Below are 23,044 nucleotides of genomic sequence, written 5' to 3' on the forward strand. Positions count from 1 at the left end.
AGAGGTCATCTTCAAATTAGTAAAGCTCATAATATATCATTAACTTTTAAAGTTTAAATCTCTAATATTACCATAAATTCCTATATATCTACCACCTCAGGCCACCTGATGTTCTTTTAAATACACTTCATACATTCTGTTCTCAGCAAAAGATCTTTATTTCAGTTCCTTTTAAATATACTGTCCTAGGAATGGCTCTATGGACACATGAATACTACATAGTTCTTCCATATTGTTGTTCTCCTTGTGTATCTTTGTGAAATATTGTTTTCCTAAGAAGTTTTAACCACTTACAACTTGACATATTCTAACAAAAATCTATTGTTCTCATCTTGTTTCTAAATGTATAACAAATTTAAAGGTAGATAGATAGATAAAAGCTATATTTTTAAAAGTAATTTCTGAGAAGACAGTAAGGGGATACTGAAAGTCATGTAGCTATTTATAACACATTTACACGAGCTTAATTAATAAATAAGAGCGTGTACATTTTTATTTCAATTTACATTATATTATTTCACTAGTTGTTATACATACTTGCTATATCTTGTCAACTATTGTCATATTGTCATACTATTTTTCAGTAGATATCAAATTAGAAAATGTATCTATACACCAATGCTCCTGTGTTGATTCTACAATAATACTACCACTGCTGGTTCAGAGAAGAGTTTTCCAAATTTGCAAAAGTGTGATTAATTGCTTGTGTAAAACCTAACCTAGTAAAGAATAATGGTGTTTTTCAATGAGTTCTGTGACCATTTGCATCAGAATCACTTGCAGAACTGAGGAAAAAAAAAAAAAAGACAGATTCCAAGGATCTTTCTTGAATCTTCTGAAAAACAATCTGCATCTTAAATAATTATCCATATAAGGGATTCTTATGTGCATTAAGTTTTGAGAACTAATCAAACTAAAAGACATCACCATACAAAAATTAAAATATTTTAAAAGTTTAAATTTTGCTTCAGTTGAGTATTTCCAAATAGAAACAATAAAAGGTCTCAAAAAACATGATGAAGGAAATAATATTTTTATATATTCCTGTATCCAGTGATAACAGCGATATTTTAAAAAATATTTTCCAGATTTATTTGCTTAAAATCCTGCATCTACATTGTTTAAATCTATGACTCATTCCAAAAAGACTTAAAGTGATACCTTAAAAAGCATCCATGCTATTACACACACACACACACACACACACACACACACACACACACACACACATCTCTCTCTATCTATATCTATATCTATATGCAGATATATATATAGATATGTTTAAGTTCCCAAACTTTTTAAGTTCCCAAACTGATATCTTGGTCAGCAACTTCAGTTGAATTGCATATTGGCAGGGATGAGTTTTGGAGTTAATGCCTGGGTTGCAGTCTCTGCTCTCTGTCTTTCTAATTGTATGGCCCAAAGTGAGTAAATTTGTCCTTCCTAAGCCTGAGTTTTCTCATCTGTAAAATGATAGCAACAGCATCTATTTCACAGAATTATTTTGAGGTTTGAATTAAAAAGCATGAATAGCCATCTGTTCTTAATAAATAATTCACATTGTTTTAGGAGGTAGTTGTTATTATTGTTCAAGAATTGTTAGTTAATAAACATGTTGTTATTGTTTAATAATCATTACCAGAGATGGAAATAATGTGGAAGACAGATGATTAAATATAATTCTTGAGAAAATACGTCATCAAATATAAACACGTGCAGAGGCATCTTAGAGCAAAGGTAGCTCTTAAGTTCAGAGATGGTAGCGGCACAGAACGGATCTTTGTCCAAACTGTGAGGAAGGGGACACACATTAGGACTGAGAAGTAGCCAGAGACCAGGAACACTACAGGATCTCTGGGATGAGCCCAATGGTGGGCTTATGTTAACTCAAACTCCATTTACTTAAGTAGTGTTATATCAAATATTTTTTTAAATGAGAAAATAACAATGGTAGGTGCTGTTTCACAGATGTTTTCTCAGAGCATGGAGCATGAAAATAATTTTACTTCAACTAGCTTAAAATATGCAGACAACCCCTTATGAAGTACACAAATTGAATGGTTAAGTAGGATAAATAATCTCAATTGCATGGAGCAAGTTACTACAATTAACAGCAAGACTTTTTTTCATCATAGCAGTTTTCTGCATTTTCTTTATGTGATGATCGTCTACCTCTTACACTGTTGTCTCTTAAAAGCACGCATCTGGAAAATGCAAATTTGAATCTCCTGTACTGAACAGGATGTCTGGCATATTGAACACTGGAATGAAAGTTAAGAATAACAAGGCAATACAAAGGCAAATAAATTGTTTACTATGAAAAATAAGAACAAGGTCCTAATCAAGAAACTCTTAAGTACAGAGAACAGACTGATGGTTACCACAAAGGAGGGGGACAGGGGAATGGTGAAATAGGGATTGGGGATTAAGGAGGGCACTTGTGATGAGCACTAGGTGACATACAGAAGTATTGAATCACTATATTGTACAACTGAGGCTAATGTTACGCTGTATGTCAAGTAAGTGGAATTTAAATAAAAACTTAAAAAAAAATAAGAACAACGTCCTAATTTAGAGGTCCTTGGTTAGTGCCAAAGTGACAATGTGCAGAAAAAGATTTAGCAAGGTGGACATATACATCAGGGCAAATCGCCGGGGAAAAGATTCATATCTCTTCTGTTTCTATGCCCATATTCCATCTTAGAAGAAAACTAGAAATCCTAAGTAGGTTGAATTCTCTATTGGGAAAAACTGCAAGAAAACTCTCAAACTTGTTCTCATTTAAAGGAAGGAATAAAAAGACGAGTTTCCATTCATGCAGTCCTCAATGCTATATCCTTGATATCTTGGCTACTCAAAGACAAAATCACCATCTGTGGAGATGAAAAAAGTGACCTAATACATATTTGGGGGGAATATGCTGTGGACATCTATTTATTTTATTTCTCAAAGCAGTTCTGTGAAATAGGTATGAGAGCATCAGTGTCCTCTTTTGTGAAATCTATTTTGCAGAGCTGCTTGGAAAAGCTCCAAAGATTGAGAAAATGACTTTAATATTTGATACTTTTATCAGAACATAGTGTATAAATTGGATAATGCTTATCTGGCTTTGTATTATATTTAAATTTTTAAAAGAATCCTGCAATTTACCTAAATCATGGGCCAACTTGATATTTTGAAAACTATATCACTCCCCTGTCTTACTTAATAATCATTCTTTCCTTAGTTATGCCTTTCAGCTCAGTAGCCACTGCCACTTAAAAATTATTTTTCAATCTGTTATATTATCATGAAGAAAGTTACCACAGAGGTAATTTTTAATAGGCTTCTTTATTAATTTTCCTAAAACTAGGAAATAGAACTTAGAAGTTTAGTTTTGTTTCCTTTCTGCTTGGTAGCATTAGAAATGTCACCCTAATTCCTGAATAAACAGTAGCTATTTACATACCAGTAGCTGTTTATCTTTTTTTTTTTTTTTTTTTTAATCATTGCCTTCTGGACCACACAAGGCATAACTGAATGTAGCATCAATAAAAGTAAGCCAAACAGTCTTTCAGGAAAATCTGCACTGCTATGTGTACTGGACATTTTTGTCACAACCCTTTATAAGGTAAGTGGTTAGAATTCCCTGCCTTTAACAGACAAGGGCACTGTGGCTCAGAGAAGTTTAGCCTCTGCCTCAAGATCACACAGCACTAAAGGATAAAACCAAGATTTGAACATAGTTATTCTGAGTCCCAAATTTATGTTTATTTTAGTGTTTAACCATGTATGCACAACTGCACTCAATTATTAAGAACAACATAAAACTCCTCCAGAAAGTGAAATAAACATTAAAACCCTTAATCAAAGTTTGAAAAGAAAATAGAAAAATTGAAGTTATGAAAGTGAAATTTAAGTGTAGTTTTACTTCTTCAAATGTTTACCCTGCGCATTATAACTTATACTATTGACTAATATAAGCATTTATTTAGGCCATTGTTTCCAAATAGTATTTGAGGTAGAAGGTAGAGACAAGCTAAGAAGTAAAATGTACAGAGTGATTTATTTAATTTCCGACATGTGTAACAAAAACTTCCCTCCAGAATAATCTCCTGGAAATACTGCCCCATCTTCTACTCTCTAATTTCTATCACAACCTTTTTTGTTTGTTTGTTTTCTTTTTTAACAAAAATGGATTCTCTGAATGAATTTTCCCTTGGTTGCTGAGCAACAAAATATTCTTCATCTCAGTATAAATGCCCTGACACAAAGAAACATGCTGAGAAGAAGATACAATACTAGACACCTCTATCAGCCACAGCCATCTGTGTTCAGTTTGACCCAAATTTTTGGCAAGCTTGTGTTGTCTCTCCCATCCCAAATCGTCTTGTCCTATAAAGAAAAATTTTACTCCCACTTCCTTCATTTTCTAGAAAGTCAGAGGTCAAGTGGTGTACTAAATCTGCCAGGCTCTGGTCTTCAAATACTAAGGACTCATTATTTACTTGTAACCAATTACAACCTCAATGGATAAACAAATAACTTTCCCGATTTTATTATGCAAAGTCATAAAATACTCAGTTGGCATTGCAATATGAGCAGTTCTGTCCCACTTAGTTGTACACATGAATTAGTATTTTAATCTTCTTAGTGGAGAATTTAATGTACCGTCTTAGAAGATAGAGGATGAATTAACTTTCTGTAGCAAGTAAAGGACATGTGGCTATTGCTGAGGGAAAATGCTACAATAAAGCAATAGTCAATTCAAGTAACATTTAGTAACTCTGAATCTGTTTCTAAGAAACAGACACAATCCAAGAAACAGATTGCTAGGTCTCTGCCCAGTGTTTTAAATGATTGCCTTAAATTAACAAATTTTGCCTTTAAAAATACTTCTCCTCATAAATTAAGTTAAAATTGTACTGAAAACCCTGTAAGTCAGGTTTTCCCTGTGAATGGGCTGCAGATATGTTAATGTGAAAACCCCAACAGCAATGTTCTTTGTATGGCTATAAAATATTAACTCACCACACGAAATAAAGCCAAACATAAGTGCTTTACCAATGGGACTCTCTTCTGATACATAAGTAAATAATTTGTTAGAATCACACTTTTATTACAATTTGCTATAAACCCACAGTAATAGATATCACAGTAAAAAGATGTTGAAAATCTGTCATTGTACTAGTGAGGTTCCATTTTTAAAAAATCATCTCTTAAAAAAGGTTTTTTTTGAGTATATGTGAGACAAATTCCTCTTAGGCCCCTAGTTTTAGAAAAAAAAAATACGTATACATAAATAAGAGATTCATTAACTTATTTTTTCTTTTTTTGCAAACTGCTTCAAATCTATTGCAGAGTAAATTGGAGGTAAACATAAATATAAACTGTAATTATTTTGACCATAGAGTTATATACAATAGAATACTGCAACAACCAAGAGGGAAGCCCATTGTCTCTGGGCATGTGCTTATTTTGAAATTTTCAGTAAGTAGCAAAATATTATTCTTTTCAGGGAAATGTTTTAACTATGAATTATAAAACTCTCACTTAGGAAGTTACCAGAATTTATATGTCTCATAAAAATCAAAATAGTTTTGAATAAAAGGTAGTTTAACCTTCATTTGATGAAGATAATTTTACTTCAGTTAAGAGGACTGCATTAGGTAGTTGACTAAAATAATTATTTTGAAAATAGATTCACAAATAAACACACAATTTCATTGTACTTGATGTTTCACTACCATCACTGAAAAATGGAGAGACAACATTCTCCATCTAAATCAAAGATAAGGCTTCAAAAATGAAAAGGACAATGAACAATCTAATATTTTAATGTTTCTTAAGCAACTAAGCTTCTGGATTGTTTCTGGATTAATAAATTACTTCACTTAAGGGAATATAACTATTACTGAATTATGCCAACAACAATAAGATGGTGGATGGGTAAATAACATTAATTTAACCATAGACTGGACAATGTGGCTTAATGTCAAGCATGTTTGACCAAAGTTAGAAAAACCCAGATGTAGTCTAGATTTGTGACCACACACAAATCATGAAATTCTCTGTGCCTTTTCCTTAATGGAGAGAATGTCTGAATTACCTCTTTACAGACTTGTTAGGGAAATAAAGAAAAAAGAAGTGGAGCACCCCAAAACACTTTAGAAATAAAAGTATTTTTTCTTAATGTTAATGGTCTGTGAATATCTGTACTTTGGAGAAAAGGGGAGGAAACTTACAAACTTCACTGAGTACATCTTCCACCCCTCCTTGCAATAATCTGTGAAATTAGTATTGTCATTAAAATTTTACGGGTGAGAGGGGCGCCTGGGTGGCTCAGTGGGTTAAAGCCTCTGCCTTCAGCTCAGGTCATGATCCCAGGGTCCTGGGATCGAGCTCCACATCGGGCTCTCTGTTCAGCAGGGAGCCTGCTTCCTCCTCTCTCTCTGCCTGCCCCTCTGCCTACCTGTGATCTCTCTCTCTGTCAAATAAATAAATAAAATCTTAAAAAAAAAAATATGGGTGAGGAAGATGAGAGTAGCTGTGACAGAATCGAGATTCTTCCAAATAAAGAACATACATTCTGCCAACTAACCCTCAGCCAAGATGAATTATTAAGCAACATTTTCTCTGCTGTATTTTATTAATCAAATTTACTAATATTGCTGATGTCAAATGTTGATCAGGGATGGTAAATTTGAAAAAAAAAAAAAGAATAACAGTACCTAAATGTATTAATATTGAAAGTACAGATTTCTTAAAGTGTCTATGTATTCATTCGTTTGCTCAAGAGCGACATGGTTTATGATAAGTTCAGATTTTTCCCTTTGAAGCAAAATTAGATGAGTTCCAAGAAAATGAGAAGACATGGTAATAGTGTAGCTACATTGTGATATATATTCAAAAATGTTCTACTTCACTGACATATCTCTAAAATAAGCATTAGCGATCTCACTGTACTTCAGACACTAATGATTTCTGAATATTGGGTTACAAGGTTCTTAGCCAGTCAACTCCTGCAGTCACTGTCATTTTATCCAGAAAAATCAGTCCTTGCCAATTAGCTAGCTTCACTAATTTCAGAAGAAGCTCCATAGTTTGGCTTGAGTTATGAAAAATGACTCCTTTACTTCAGCATGCATCTCTGACTGAGTTCCTAGCCATCAAGCAGTTTATTTGCAATGTGTTCAACAGTAATTCCTTAGTTTATCAAATATTTACTGAATGTCTGAATTGAGCCAGCCCTACTGTAGGTACTGGGAATACAGCAGTAATAAACAGATGAAAACCTTTCCCCTCGTGGAACATATATTTTAGAGAGTAGACATATCGTAAACAAAATAAAGAAGTAACATATGTGTTATGTTGCATGATGACAGAGTCTAAGTAGAAACAAAAAGAAGGAAAGAGAAAAAGGAAGGTTAAGGGAAGGAGAATTGGGCAAGATGACTTCAAGAAAAGATGGAGGGGAAGCAAGAAGCAAGCACTCCAGGCAGAGGGCACAGCTAGCACAAAGACTCAGAGCCAGGAACACCAGAGGCTGGGACCTGGGGCCCTCACTGTGGTTGCTGAGCAAGTGCAGTAAGGAGAGATGGGAGGGAAAAAAAGTCAAAAGTAACTGACAAGAACTGGTCACGTAGGGCGATCTACTGGGAGAAAGACAGGTAAAACATAATGAAAATTATAGATCAGTAAATTATATCACACACACTTACACATGTATTGTAGATGGTAGACAGATAGATTCTTGAAATTAATGAGATTGATTGAGCTCCTCAACAGAATAGTGTAGATTAGAAAGGGACGAATTTCAAGAACTGATTCCACAGGTATTCCAACATTTAGCATTTGGGAGATAAGAAGAGGCTGGTTCAGGAGATTGCTAAATCCTATGGAAGAATATGAAAAACTATAGCGTAGAAATGGAGATCTGGCAGGATGAGATGGTGCTACAGTGATGTTAGTAAAGGAAGATTAATTCTCAATTACAGTGTGAGATACTTGAAAGAAGGAAATTATGTAAATGGGATAAAATTATCCAAATAGATATCTGGAGGAAAGAGCATTTTATACAGAAGGAAGGGCCAGAAGGAAAGGCTCCAAGACAGGTATGTTCCTAGCAAGTTCTGGGAATTGCAAGACACCAGTATGGGTAAAGCAGACAAGCAGGGGAAGAAAATAGTAGGAAAGGATATTGGAAATCAATAAGAAAATGTCTTCAATGATCTAAGGAAAGAATGAAAGTGTCTTAGATCAAGATAGTAATGGTAGGGGGCACCTGGGTGGCTCAGTGGGTTAAAGCCTATGCCTTCGGCTCAGGTCATGATCCTAGGGTCCTGGGATCGAGCCCGCATCAGGCTCTCTGCTGGGCGGGGAGCCTGCTTCCTCCTCTCTCTCTCTCTCTCTGCCTGCTTCTCTGCCTACTTGTGATCTCTGTCTGTCAAATAAATAAATAAAATCTTTTTAAAAAAAAAAAGATAGTAATGGTAGAAGTGATGAGAAATGATCCAGTTTCCGGATATATTTTTAAGATATCCAGGATTAGCTAATCAGATTGTATATAGGATGGTAAGGAGTCAAAGATGATTCCAAGTTTTCTGACTTGAACAATTAAAGATTGGAACTGCCATCAATTGAGAAGGAGATGGCTAGGGGTGCAATAGATCTCTACAGGGGAAGATAACAGAAGCTCAAATTTGGAAATGTTAATTTAAAATATCTATTAAGAAACTAATTAAACATAATGAGTAAGTGGTTGGTTATATAAATATGGGATTGAGGGGAAATACATAGGGTAGAGACAAAATTTTGGAGTCATCCATGTATATGTTACTTAAAATCATAAGATTGAGATTCTCAGGAAAATTAGTGTGCATTGAAAGAGAAGCATTTTCAAGGATTCCATGGACATTACAACATTTAGAATTTAAGGACATGGAGAGAAACTGGTAAAGGAGGCTGAGAAGAAATTGTTCCAAAAAATAGGATGAAAAATCCACAGTATGATGACTTAGAAGTAAGTATACAATGAGCACTGAGAACTGACCATTGGATGTAGAAATGTGGCTATCATGGTGGCCTTGGCAAGAGCAACGTTCATTGGAGTGGCAGAAGTTAAGTCTGATGAGACAAATTTAAGAGATAATAAGAAGAAAGAAAGCAGGTATATGCAACTTTTCCAAGAAATTTTGCTGTAAAAGGAAGAATTTAAGTGAAGCAGTTAACTGGAAGAATGGAAATATATTCCCATCTCAAGTTTAAGAAATCAAAATGGAAATATATTCCCACCCCAAGTTTAAGGACCTTACAAATTGTAGGTCCGTTCATTGAAGCCTAACCTAAATAAAGATTAATAAGGAGCTAAAGTAATGCTACTACTTGATCATTACCTAAATTAAAATTTACCCGGTATTTCTTAAGTCACCAGTATGAAGAAGTATCGAAATATGAAAACAACTTTTTACCCAGCAAAAATTGCATGCCTATGAGACTGCAGAAAGTATCAACCATTCTTAAAATGTTAGTCAGTGCTGTGTGGGGATTAAAAGTACATACTGCGGGTTCAGACCGCTGGGTTTAAACCTTACTTTCACTGTAAACCAGCTCCATAAACTTAACCTTCACTAGACTCAGTACTGTCATTTGGTGAAAAATGAGATGTTGTTATACCTCCAAGAATATTGTGAAGGCAAGATAATATCCAGTACTTACCACTATCTGACATAATGTAAGCACTTTATATATCTCTGTAAATGACAAAATATTTCAGAAAAATATCAAATAGTCTGAAATAAATAACCAGTAACAACACCATGATTCCCAACTATCAGTTGTCCAGCAGGGTCTGTCGATGTCCATCAAAATTTCCTCAGTGTTTCTTTTCTTTTCTTCTTTTTTAAATTTATTCATTTGTTAGAGAGCGAGAGAGTGAGAGAGCACAGCAGGCAGAGTGGCAGGCAGAGGCAGAGAGAGAAGCAGGCTCTCCCTGCTGAGCAAGGAGCCTGATGTTGGACTTGATCCCAGGACCCTGAAATCAGGACTTGAGCCAAAGGCTGCCACTTAACCGACTGAGTCACCCAGGCATCCCTCCTCAATGTTTCGTAATGTTCCTTGAAATCTGGTTTTTACTCACTGATTGCTTCTTAAATATGGATATATGTCTGGAAACTGAAAAAGACTGGAGCTGTAGTCAATTCTTGATTACCACATATAAATTATCTGCCAATTAGATTATGTTTCTTCTCCATGACTTTATTGTCTCATTTTGTCTCAGATCTTAACACCAGAGAAAATCCAACAGTCTTTGTATAATGGTTGCATATATGCTAACATATGATCTTATATATATATTAATAAATAATATATTGTATATGTGTATTTTACAAAAAAATACTTGTCTAATAGAATTGCTTTTACTTGTCTTCATTCTTTATATGTTCTCCTCCTCCTTCTACTAAAATTGGCCACTGTTGTCACAGACTGCTTAAAGGCTGAAAATACTAGAAAATTACCACATTTTATATCTAGGTGACTTTAAAGTACTTTAAAATTCATCTTGGCCCAAATTATGCCGGTTATTCTTTTCCTAGTTTCACTCACATGCTCCTAATTCTGAATACTACCTACTTTCAAGGGTATTATAAAGAGCTGAACTTTAGATTTATTAATTCTTGGAATACAGGACACACCTTCAGGCCTGTGAAATCCTTTATAGTCACTAATTCAACAGTTCCTCACAACTAATGAGGTTCCTAGGCAGTTTTTCACTGTAATGATGACAAAGTGCAAGCTGTAAACAATATAAGGAAGAATTGATTCCACAAAATGCTAAGTACATATATACTTTTCCAAAATAATCCTGGAGTAGTTGCCTCAAAATCTATTGGAACAACAAGGAATTAAAATGATTAGTGTTTTAAAAAAGAAAGAATAAATTAATCAGAAGATAAATTATGTCCATGGAAATCTATTACCAAAACAGGGAGACCAAATCAAGCATCCTGAAGCCATATATAAATATGGAGCATAAGCTTAACTGGCCATCAATATTGCTGTCTATAATACACATTTGTACATGTCCTGAAAATGGAAACATAATATCTTGTTTAATAAATTTGGAAACATATCAGTAAGACAAAATAAAATCAGAAAATAATCAGGTTGCTTTTTAAAAAGAACACTGGAGATCAAAAGAAGAAAGAGCAATAAAATCTTTTCCTCCTTTAATAGAATCTTCATTCGCCATCCACTCCAACTTTATCATATTCCCTAGGAGAGTAAGATTTATCATCTGTTCATCTAAAAATGGATTCTCCACCTTCATAAATTACAGCAACTACTTCCAAATTGTCCGGTACTGTGGGTTAGAAGAGGGATTGCCAATACTTGGGCTCTTCACTTGTCTCCAGCCCCTCTCTTGTATTCTGACCCTTCGTTCCTGCTCTAGAAACACTTCCACATGTCCCAACTGGGGACTGCTACCACCACTAACTGACCCATAAAAATGTACAGCATCTGCTGATGCCAAGGATTGAGGCAAGCAAAAACCATTTCCCTTAGTTCAGACAATATGTAATTCAAAGATTTTTAACAATAAATAAGGGCTTGAAAACAGGATTATTAAATGCATACATACTCATATCTACAGAGTAAAGGGCCATTCTCTTCACTGAAACCGCAGATTTCCCTGGCTTTCTAGAATAGTAGATATGAGTATAAGTAGTGGACATATGCAGACTGGATGTGATTTTCCTTTCTATCTATCTGAATTTAAGCAAATCATTTAACTTTTCTGAGGCTGTTTCCACAGCCAAGAAGTGGGAATGATATTAACAGTGTTATAAGGCTCAAAGGGTAAACTCTCCAAGAACTTAGCACTTAACTCAATGACTGAACATAGCAATAGTTGATAAATGTTACTGTAATTATTATTATTATTATTATTACTTACTGAGTTCTGTTGCTTATTTTTTGCCTGTGAGGGATGATACACAAGATACAGAGATGTTTAATCTAAGGTTCACTAACTCTGATTCTAAACCCTCTAGAAGACAATCATTTCTAAACTTGGTATTCAGCACTAATCTTACAAATGTCCTCTCATTTCTCTTAGAAATCTTGATGGTGTTCACTGTGAAAAATAAATTAATTTATTACCCACTTGCTAAAATTCATTTCGTTACTGTCATAGTCTGTGCACCTAATACTATAAACACACTTCTAATAGACTATTTCTAATGGCTTTTCTTAAACTGAGATGTAAAAATCTCATTACCTAGACCAATGGTTCTCTTCAGTGCAACATGGGGCTTGAGGCATACCAGGGACCCATTAAAGAGGCCTGGGAAGTCAACACCATCTTCATAATAATGCACAACATTACTTGCCTTTTTCTCTGTATTGACATGTACACTAGAGGTGCAAAAACAATGATGGGTAAAACTGCTGGTGCCTTAGCACAAATTAAAACAGTAGCTCTCCAGTATTCTAGCAGTAATTGTATTCTTCACTGCTTAAGTACTCACAGTAAGAATAAAATTCCAGTTTCATTTAAAAACTGAAGAAAATCTTTTGAAGAAATAGAAAAATTACTAAATTTATTAAATCTAGGCACTTAAATCTGAATTTTTTAAATATTTTGTGTGGCAAACAGTAGAATGTACCTAAACCACTAATTTTTACCTAAGGACTACAGTTGTCTCAAAGAAAAGCATGCATGTGAATGAAATGCGAGCTAAACCAGCTGTTTTCCTTATGGAATACAGTTTTTGTTTGAAAGAACAACTGACAGGGAAACTATATTTTTTTAGATTTGAGTATGTGGCAGATAGTTGTTTGTTATCAAATGAACAAAGGGCACCTGACACTTGAAGGAAAACAATAATATATGTTACTGATAATGAAATTTGAGATTTTGAGTAAAAGTTCAAATTTTGAAAAACTTCTAACCGTTGCCATGAAGTTGAGAGTCAATATATATTTAAAGTTTTTTTATAAGATTCTGAGCGCTAATAACAATATTTTCCAAATGATCAATTCTTGATATTTCTAAATCATGAATAGTTAAAAACAGATCCATTCAAAATGCAAGATAGATCAATGTATATTTATGTAACAAAGTATAAAAAGTTCACTGATAGGATTTCAAATTCCACATTCCAAGTAAATTTTAAGGAAGTGCCACTTGTGGAGTTCTGGTGTAGTATAAAAAGAAAATCAACAATTATCTGAAAAGAATACCAAAGTATATCTCCCTTATCCAATTTCATAGATCTGAGTGAGGATAGATTCTTTTCATCTACTTTAACTGAAATAATTTATTGGAATGGAATGACAGAGAAGATTTGAGAATTCAGCTATGTTATCTTAAGCCATCTATTAAAGGTGCTTATGAAAGTATAAAATAATGTATCTTTTCATTATTTTTTAAGTTTGGGGAAATAAAGTTTTCTAATAAAGTAAAAATGTGTGTTTAATATGATTTTTAAACAAATTAATAAATATTTAATTTTTTCTCAGTTTTATGATCAAAATGACAAATTTTGATAGAGAAGACACATCTAAACAAAAGCTCTTTGAAGTCCTTAACAATTTCTAAGAGCATACAGTAGTCCTAAGACTGACAAATTTGAGAACTGTGAGCTGGACACATATATAGTATGTCCTTCTATTTAAACCCTAAGTTCCATGTAAGACCACCCACCTAAGTTTCTCTATCCTCTTTGAATTTTCTGACAATTCTCAATTCACTTGTACAACAGAGATAATTGTCATGTCTTTATGTCCTTAGTTCAATTCATGATCAAAATCAAGTTTACTAATTTGCTCTGTTCTCTCCGTTTCTCTCTGTTGAGTTATTCCTGAGACAAAAGAAAACATATTCTGGCCTCTTCTACCATCTCATTTAACAAACATGTACTGAGCACCTGCTATACCACAGGTATATACTAGACTCTGAGATAACAAAGATCAATGAGACAAAACCTCCGGCTTTGTTGAGGTATAACCAAGTCCCTAAGTTGCATGTTTCTATACAACACATATTAAAAAAGAAATGTCTTTGGAAGGTCTACATCCCTATTTTTTCTTGAACCTAGAAAAATGGTACAAACTTTATATGAGCTGTTCTTTTTTTTCTCCATTTTATTTTTTGTTATTTTATTTTATTTTATTAGTGTTCCAAGATTCACTGTTTATGCACCACATCTACTGCTCTATGCAATACGTGCCCTCCTTAATACCCACCACCAGGCTCACCCAACCCCCCCCACTCCCTCCCCTCCAAAACCCTCAGTTTCTTTCTCAGAATCCACAGTTTCTAGCTGTTCTAACATAATCAAGATTCATCCAAGCATTCAAAGACACAAAACTATAATAAACCTTGCATCTGCAACTCAGAAGCCATCCTTGAGGAATTCCTATTCATGCCAAAGGTTTAGATATGATAAGGAAAGCGAGTGAAGGTATACAATTGGAAAGATCTCTGGAATGAGCAAGATCAGAGCCACCGGCCTCTGCTCTCTCCACACGCGTCAGAGCTTGAAAAAGAATGCAGATTAAATCATTTCTCTTTTACCCACTGACCTTCTGCTTGCCCATGGAATGATCAGCTATGACTCTAGCCAGAAACCTGAGTAAGCAACCCAGAGCCCTATCAGTGTACATGAATAACAACAACAACAAAAAAAGTATTGGAAAAAGTTTGCACTTGAAAACAACTGAAAAATCACCTCTGACAACCAGAGGTAACATAACTTATTTTTGCACAATCACAGTAAATTAATTGTTTGAGCAGGAGGAGAAAAAAAAACTTTACTGTATATACTTGAAAGATACAACCAATAATAATATGAAATTCTAGCTCCCAACCACTGCTTTCAATATTCTTTGGAGAAACACATTTGCTTTTAATTATAGGAGTGGTTGGATCTTGGAAACTCAAACTTGGTTTACAATTTCAGCACTTTAGTTCACAGAAAATACTCTGGCAGTTTTGTTTTGTTTTTTTTTTTTTTTTCTTAACAAAAAATCACCATAATGAATTATCCCCAGATTTTTTAGATGACTAGGGTATAGTAAATATGAACAATTTTTTATATTGATGTTATTTGATATTTAAAAAGCAACAGGAATACTATCCCCTATGACCAGCAAAATGACTTACAATTATTACTTTTTGATCCTCATGCCTATTGCAGAGCCAGCACTATTTAATAAATTTAAGCCAAGCCAATCTTCGCATATTTAATGATTAAATAGCAAGAGAAAATAAATCTAATGATACCAATGGGCATTTATTCTCATTCTTCATGTTGCCCTAATAAAATATAATGCACTGAACCAAGCCACAACCAATAACATAATTTGTTTCACTGTTTAGCAAATTTACCTAAAGTCTAGAAAGACTTAGTTGCCTATCTTTAATAAATATTTCAGTTTTCTAACTAATTAAATCTCTTTATTTAATAAATAATCCCAGAGAAGGAAGGTAAAAATAGGGGGTCAGTTAACATGAGGGACAACCAGAAATCAATATAAAAATGTATGTAAATCATGGCCTAAGTTAAACCAAAGAGCTCAACATGTAAGACCCATGTTAAGATCTTTAAAAATCTAATTAGGGAAAGAGGACATTTGGGTTACAAGTCCCTTCAGGGCTATGTATATAAGATAAAACTGAATTCCAGTTAGCATTATATCTCTAAGAATTATATCTCTATTAAGAATTATATCTCTAATATCCTCCAGGCCATGAATATGCTGCTCTATCTGAAGAATAGATACAGCTAGCTATTATGAAAAAAAAAATCACAAGGGATTCAAAAAGGTAATAATAAGTGAATATTTTAAATGAAGAAAACTGCTCACCCTCCACCGCCCCCCGACCCCAAATAAAGAAAGCAAGAAAACAAATACGTAAGCCTCAATCTCACTAGTATATTGTGTCTGGGTTACTGCCAAGTAACCCAAATGACATTTGATATTTTGTGTTTTTGGCTGAGTGACACTAGAATGTCTTTGAGGGGAGGAGGAGGGAGAACGGAACTCAGAAAACAGAGAACAAGAGCTCTCCAGAGTCTAGCTGTGTGATTTCTAGTTGATTATCAAAACAACACCGGAAGTAGTTCACTGAAAATGCCAACACAGAGGTAGTTGCCTAAAGTACAGCCCAGGGAAGGCCAGGCTTGGAATGTTTCAGACATACGCTAGAAACCCTAATCTCTTGCCCATCAGCAGACAGAGCAACATGTGCCTCTACCATAGCACTGAATACAGATTTGTATCAAGAAGCACCCTCTAATCTCTGATAATTCATAGCACATTACATGCTTTCCTTCAAGAGGGAAGAGAAAGGATTACCCTAAGTCAGAAGATGGTGCCTCAAATGTGAAAGCAGATGAAATCAGGAATCTCCCCAAACTTGGCTCAGCACATTAAAATTAGTCACTGTCTATAAAGAAACTGCCAAGACTGCTGAGGATGTGAAAGTTAATACTATCCTCATGTAAACTGCCAGTCGGTACTGTCTTGCCACTCCTCCCAGAAAGCTTTGCTCTAATGCTGATTTCTACCAGAGTTTTTGGTTTTGGAACAGAAATTTAGTCTCAAATTGCCCATTCTCTAGCAGACTTCCTTACTAAGAGGTGTCTAGTTAGTGCACTGATTCAGCTTAGACAAATGGATTTTTTTTTTCCACTTCTGAAATGGCTAGATTTCTCCCTGACCTTATACATATGATTGCTATGAGATAAAGCATATAAGCTGTTTGTTGTTTGGTTTTGACCAGAATGAAAGCTCAGTTTTATGTGATTCTTGTTCTTTTTGTGACAGAACATTTTATATGGTCCTGTCAGTAATAGAAACAATGAAGGTAAATCATTATAGAAAGTAAATATGTGAGAACAATCTTTCTAAAAGGCACATCAACAGATAATTCATAAATGACTACAAAATCATTACCTCTGCTCTTTGGGTTCTGGGAAAAGCGGTTGATTTTTCTATGGCATAAACATCCACGAGGTAAAGACATGCTCCTTGCTCCCGGTCCAGAATGGCTGCAGTCTGAATTATGCCAGTCTGTCGTCCAATAGTAAAGAGGCGTCCAACTGTTTTTTCTTCACAACGAACTGAAACAATATAATACTCCACTGGGGCTTCAGATCCTCTAGGGCTAGCTGCTTCTATGGATATTACATTGGTACCAATGGGTTCACCTTCCTTTAAAATAGTTATATATTTGGGTTGAGTAAAAACAGGTCCATCAAGGCCCTGAAGAATGATGGTCAATTCAGTGGTTGATTTCCTCCTTTCAGGGCCAAGGTCTGTTGCTGAAACTATGAGGTTATAGATCAGCTGAGAAGGCACCAGTGCTGAAGCCACTCTCAGGTCTCCACTATAACGATCCACAATGAAGGTGTCTGTGTCCCCATTGATGATCTCGTACTCCACTTCTCCGTTTGCCCCTTCGTCTGGGTCTGCAGCCATTATCGTTGTCAGAACAGAACCAATCACAGCTGAAGGGTCTGCAGCAAGGGCATTTTGTGATATAAACATTGGAACATTGTCATTGAGGTCTGTGACCAAGATGGTCACATTTTTCAAAGCATAGCGTCTCGTTTCTATAGGCACAGCTTGATCATTGGCTTTTACGGTTAACTCAAAGAGATTGGCAAATTCCCGATCTATTTCAGCGTTAGTATATATAGTGCCTTTGACTTCATCTATGCCAAAGTGGTTGCCCCTGGGCATCTGTTGAATGATTGCATAGGAGAGTTGCCCATTAATGTCTGCATCAGGGTCATGTGCAGTCACTGAAATGACAGATGTTCCAATGGGAATGTTCTCAACAATGGACTTGAAAATATCCCCAGGAGGAAAGGTAGGAGGATTGTCATTAAAGTCCCTCACATGTATAACCACAGACATTGTAGACGAACGAGGAGGCCTTCCTTGGTCTTTTGCTGTTATATTTAATTTGTACAAAGACTGTGTCTCAAAGTCCAATTTTTTGGCAAGGAAAATACTCCCAGTGTTTGGGCTGATGCTAAAAGTTCCATGGTTGTTAGTTCCAGTGATGCTATAATGTAAATCAGCATTGTCACCTGAATCCGAATCGGTTGCAGTAACAGAGGACACGAGTTCACCAATTCTCATGTTTTCCAAAACATCAACAAATAGTGTTGATTTAGGGAAAGAAGGGGTATTGTCATTTTCATCTAAAATATCAATATTTAAGGTACAGGTGGAGTTGAGGGAGACGGCACCTGAATCCACCGCTTGAATTACAAGGGAATAGGCAGGTGTTGCTTCATAGTCTAATTTGCCAACTAGTGTCACCTGACCAGAGGTACTGTCTATAGCAAACTGTCTTTCTTCATTTCCTTTCATTACAGAATAATGAATAAGTCCATTATTACCTTCATCGACATCTGAGGCAGATACTCTTAAAACTTGTGTCAGGTTGGCTGCTGACTCTGATATGGTGGCTTGGTAAAAGTCTTTTAAAAATTTGGGAGCATTATCATTTATATCCTTCATGTAAACATGCACTGTGGCCTGATCCTTGAGAGGCTGAGGGAGCCCCTGATCTGTTGCAATGACTGTAAAGCTAAACACTGCAGTCCCTCTCTGTCTCATAAGAGACTCCCTGTCAAACTGACGAGTATTTGTAATTTCCCCACTAACAGCATGCAACTCAAAATCTGGCTGCACCATTTCAAAAGAATACCTTACTTCTCCATTTGGCCCAAAGTCTTTATCTATAGCATTTACTTTGCCCACCAATGACCCAGCTTTCTGCTCCTCTTCAAAATAAAACGTGTAATTGGTACTGTTAAAAAGAGGCCTGTTATCATTTACATCTTCTAAAATTACAGTAACATTCACAGTAGCACTAAGGGGTTCCACTGCTCTGTCAGAAGCAACAACCAGTAAAACATATCTGTCTTGAAGTTCACGGTCCAGTTCACTTTTTATGTACAATTGACCATCTGGGAATATGCCAAAAGCATCCCCTGTATTTCCTTCAGCAATGCTGTATGCAATTTCACCATTTGCTCCTGAATCCTTATCAAAAGCTTGCACTTTAAAGAATCGAGAATTCACGGGTTCTGACTCAGAAAGGGTGACCTCATAAGAAAGTTGATCAAACACTGGTGGGTTGTCATTTACATCATGAACATAAACTGTTAAGATGAAACTAGAGGAGAGCTGTGGGACACCCATATCAGTTGCCAAGATCTCTATTTGGTAGGAACCAGCATGAACATCCAGGGGTCCTAGCAAACTAATAGTACCATTCTTTTCATCAATAGTAAACAGGTTCTTGGGGTTTTGCTTCAGGCTATAGAGTACCATGCCATTGACACCTTCATCAGGGTCCACAGCTTTGGCTTGGAAAATGCTGTGACCGGCCTGCCAATTCTCCACCACGTTTACGCTCTCTACAGCCTGAAGGAAATGGGGAGAGTTGTCATTCAAATCCTTAACAGTTATGTTAACCATAGTGTCTCCAGTCACTGTGCCCCCACTGGCCACTACTTTCAGCTGATAAAAGGATTGCTCTTCTCTGTCAATCACACTCGCTGTGGTAAGGTGCCCAGTGACCTGGTTGATAGCAAACATACCTTTCTGGTCCCCAGTAGTAATGAGATAACTGATGTTGGAATTGAGATCCATGGTGGATGCAGACACACTACCCACATGATATCCCAGAGCCACATTCTCAAAGACCACGAAGCTGTAGGCAGCCTGGCTGAATACAGGTGGGTTGTCTTGAGTGTCCAGTACAGTGATGGTTACTATTGCCTGGTTGGGAGACTGTAAATTGCCACCATCAGTAGCCACTATTTGCAACTGGTAAGCTGTTTTTTCTTCTCTGTCTAGGGCCATTCTGGTAGACAGAACCCCACTTTGAGAATTGACTTGAAACCGAGACCTGTCCCCAGCGGATATACTGTATTTGATAGTTCCATTGAGACCCAAGTCTGGGTCAGTGGCAGATACTGTAGTGATGTAACTTCCTCCAGGCTCATTCTCCTGAATATGAGCAAAGTATTGGATTGGGTAAAACACAGGACTGTTGTCATTCACATCCAGGAGACTCACATTTATGCGAACCATTGATGACTGGGGAGGGGAGCCCAGATCTGTGGCCAGAACCAACAGGGAATAGAAAGCTTGCTCCTCTCTGTCCAAGGAGGCGATAGTACTCAATCTTCCAGACACAGGATCCAGCCGGAAGGATCTCTGGTCAGTCTCGGCCTCTTGCAGGGAGAAGCGCACTGTCCCATTGTCACCCAGGTCTCTATCAGTTGCCCCAAGCACCAGTAGTTCTGTCCCTGTTGGGGCATTCTCAACCACAGACACCTCATACCCTTCTGGCTGGCTAAATACTGGCTTTTCATCATTCACATCCAGGAGAGTTACTACAAGCTGGGCATAGGAAAACTTGGGGTGAACCCCCTGGTCCCGGGCACTGATGTTCAATACGATCTGAGAAGCCAGTTCACGGTCCAAGCCCCCGGCAACTCCTGTGGTCACCAGGCCGCTATGTTCACTGATGTGGAACCAACCTAGTCCATTGCCAGAGACGATGCTGTAACGCAGATTAGCATTGAGACCAGAGTCGCCATCAGTGGCAGACACTCCACTCACATAGCTTCCCGGGGGCGCCTCCTCGCTCAGGTTCACTCTGTACACTTGCTGTGCAAAGACAGGAGGGTGGTCATTGATGTCATTTACGAAAATCACCAGGCTTGCCACAGAAGAACGCGCCTGGACCGCTGCGCCAGGGGGCGCCCCGTAGTTATCAGAGACCGAAACTGTGAGGTTGTAAGAAGGGATGCGCTCGCGGTCTAGGGCGCTGGCCACTTTGATGAGGCTCAGGTTCGGCACTTTGCTGCTCTGCACCTCAAAGTGGCGCTGCTCATTGCCCCCTAGAATCTGCACAGAAATATTCCCGTTGGCCGCGGGTGAGTCTGCGTCCGTCACAGTGAGCAGAGCCACCACAGTGCCCACTTGAGCGTTCTCATCTACAGAGGCATAGCGCGAGGTGGCCGGGAAGTAGCGGAATTTCACCACGGGGTCATTGTCGTTGACATCTAGAAGCTGAATGAGAGCCTCGGCACGCCCCGTGAGGGAAGGCACGCCTCGGTCCATAGCCTGCACCGTAAGCGAGTACTGACGCCTGGCCTCAAAGTCCAGGGGCTCCCGCACGGTGATAAGCCCCGTTTCTGGGTCCATTTGGAAGGGAGTCCCCTCGTCCTGCAGTCTATAGCGGATGTCCGCATTGGTGCCCTCGTCCGCGTCCGCCGCCGCCACCTGGAGGACGCTGGAGCCCACCGCTGCGTCCTCAGGCACCCCCGCCTGGTAGTGGGAACTGCCAAAAACTGGGGGGTTGTCATTTATGTCTTGCACAGTCACGTTTACCTGCAGGTAGCCCCGCCGCTTCGGCTCACCCTTGTCCTCCACTTCCACCAATAGTTGGTACTGCGGTGTGACCTCGCGGTCCAGCCCGCCCTTGGACACCAGATGCAGAAACGCACCCTCGCCGCTCGGGTTCAGGGTGACATCCAGGCGGAAGCGACCCGCCTCGTTACCCTGGATGATGCGGTAAGAGCGATGGTCCACACCATTGGAGCCGATGTCCGAGTCGGTGGCCGTATCCAAGATGACTTGGCGCCCGCTGCTACTGTCCTCCTTGAAAGCGACCACGATGGAGGGATCGGGGAAGACGGGGGCGTTGTCATTGAGGTCCCGCACAAGCACTCGCACTTCGGTGGGGTAGGTGGGAGAGCTGGAAAGGACCACCAGGTTGATCACGTCGCTGGGCAAGCTCTCGCGGTCGATGGTGGCGGTGGTGTAGAGGGCCCCGGTGCTGCTGTTTATGGCAAACAGGGCGTGGCTTTCGCTGAGCCGGTAGGTGAAGCCGGGGCGCGTCTGGATGGTGCCCACCAGCGTGCCGGGAGGTTGCTCCTCCAGCACTTGGAACACCTGGCGCTGCTCGGCCCCGCTGACCTGGGCCGGCCCCGGGAGCTGTGATAGCAGCCAAAAGACTCGGAGAAGCTGAAATACTGATAGAGGGGGCAGCTGGAGCCATGGGCGTCCAGGCGCCCTGTCTACTAAGTCCATGTTCCTGGCTCCCTGGAACGGTGTGATAAAAAGAAGGAAGAGTGAAGCAAAAAGAATAACAGCAGGGATTAAGTAGCCCCAGCAAAAAGTGCAGCCTATGGCTCTGAGAGCTCTGCTATTTCAAAGAACCTCCAGCCCAGCAGAAGCAAATCGCGTCAGAGAAAGGCTCCAGGTAGCCATTTGGACTTACAGTACGAGAGAGATGCCCGGGCGAAAAGCCACAAGGAATTCCGCGGGACACTCCTGTGCGCTGATGAATTCCCAGAAAAGTTTCTCCAACCTCCTACATTTTCCCCCTTCACTTTGTTTTTAGAATCCAAAGTCCGAGCGTTTTCGTCTGGGTGGGTGTGGATTGGGAGAGGTTGCCAGTATTTAAGGTATATGAGGAATCATTGCAAACAATTGTCTCCAGAAACTTTAGAACTTACCCACGGCGAAGAAACTGAAGAGGGAAGAACGAATCTCGGCAGAGATGTGTGGCAAGAACAATTGCGCACGGGGGAGGGGGCGGTGGGACCCGGGAGATTATAGAATTCCTTTCCCAAAAGCTGGAGACTAGGGATCTCCTCGAGTCCTCACTCCTCAATAATAAGGCTGCGAGGCCCCTTCGACACTGCTGCAGAAGTGGCCGCAGAGGCCCGGGCGCCGGCGTCTGCGCGCTGGCCGCTAGCGATTGCGTTCCAGGCGCTCGCGTTGGAGCTAAGGCTCCGATACCCGGGAGCGCTCAGCTTCGTCCCTTCTCCTCCAGCCGCCGCCGCCGCCGCCCCTGCTGCGGCTTCGAGCTGGTGGTCGCGCACAGGCACCATCCAGGGCTCCTCAGCATTTTTGTTTTGGTTTTGGTTTTTTACCTCTGCCGAGGTGCCTGCAGTCTCATTATTTGTACATCCAAATCGAGTGCAGTTCCGTCCCTCTTTCTTCTCGGCCTCGC

General features: G+C 38.5%; 1 protein-coding gene across 1 annotated transcript in view; it reads right to left on the reverse strand.

Annotated features, from left to right (window-relative positions):
• The window catches only part of FAT4 (FAT atypical cadherin 4), a 181,134-nt gene extending 159,011 nt beyond the window's left edge, over positions 1–22,123 (reverse strand). Inside the window, exon 1 of the mRNA XM_045997091.1 lies at positions 16,945–22,123. Within this exon, the coding sequence (XP_045853047.1) occupies positions 16,945–22,116 (5,172 nt within the window). The 5' untranslated portion in view covers positions 22,117–22,123. The remainder of the gene's footprint in view (positions 1–16,944) is intronic.
• Between the last annotated feature and the right edge of the window lie 921 nt (positions 22,124–23,044).

The sequence above is a fragment of the Meles meles genome, chromosome 2, assembly GCF_922984935.1.
Source record: "Meles meles chromosome 2, mMelMel3.1 paternal haplotype, whole genome shotgun sequence".
NCBI lineage: Eukaryota > Metazoa > Chordata > Mammalia > Carnivora > Mustelidae > Meles > Meles meles.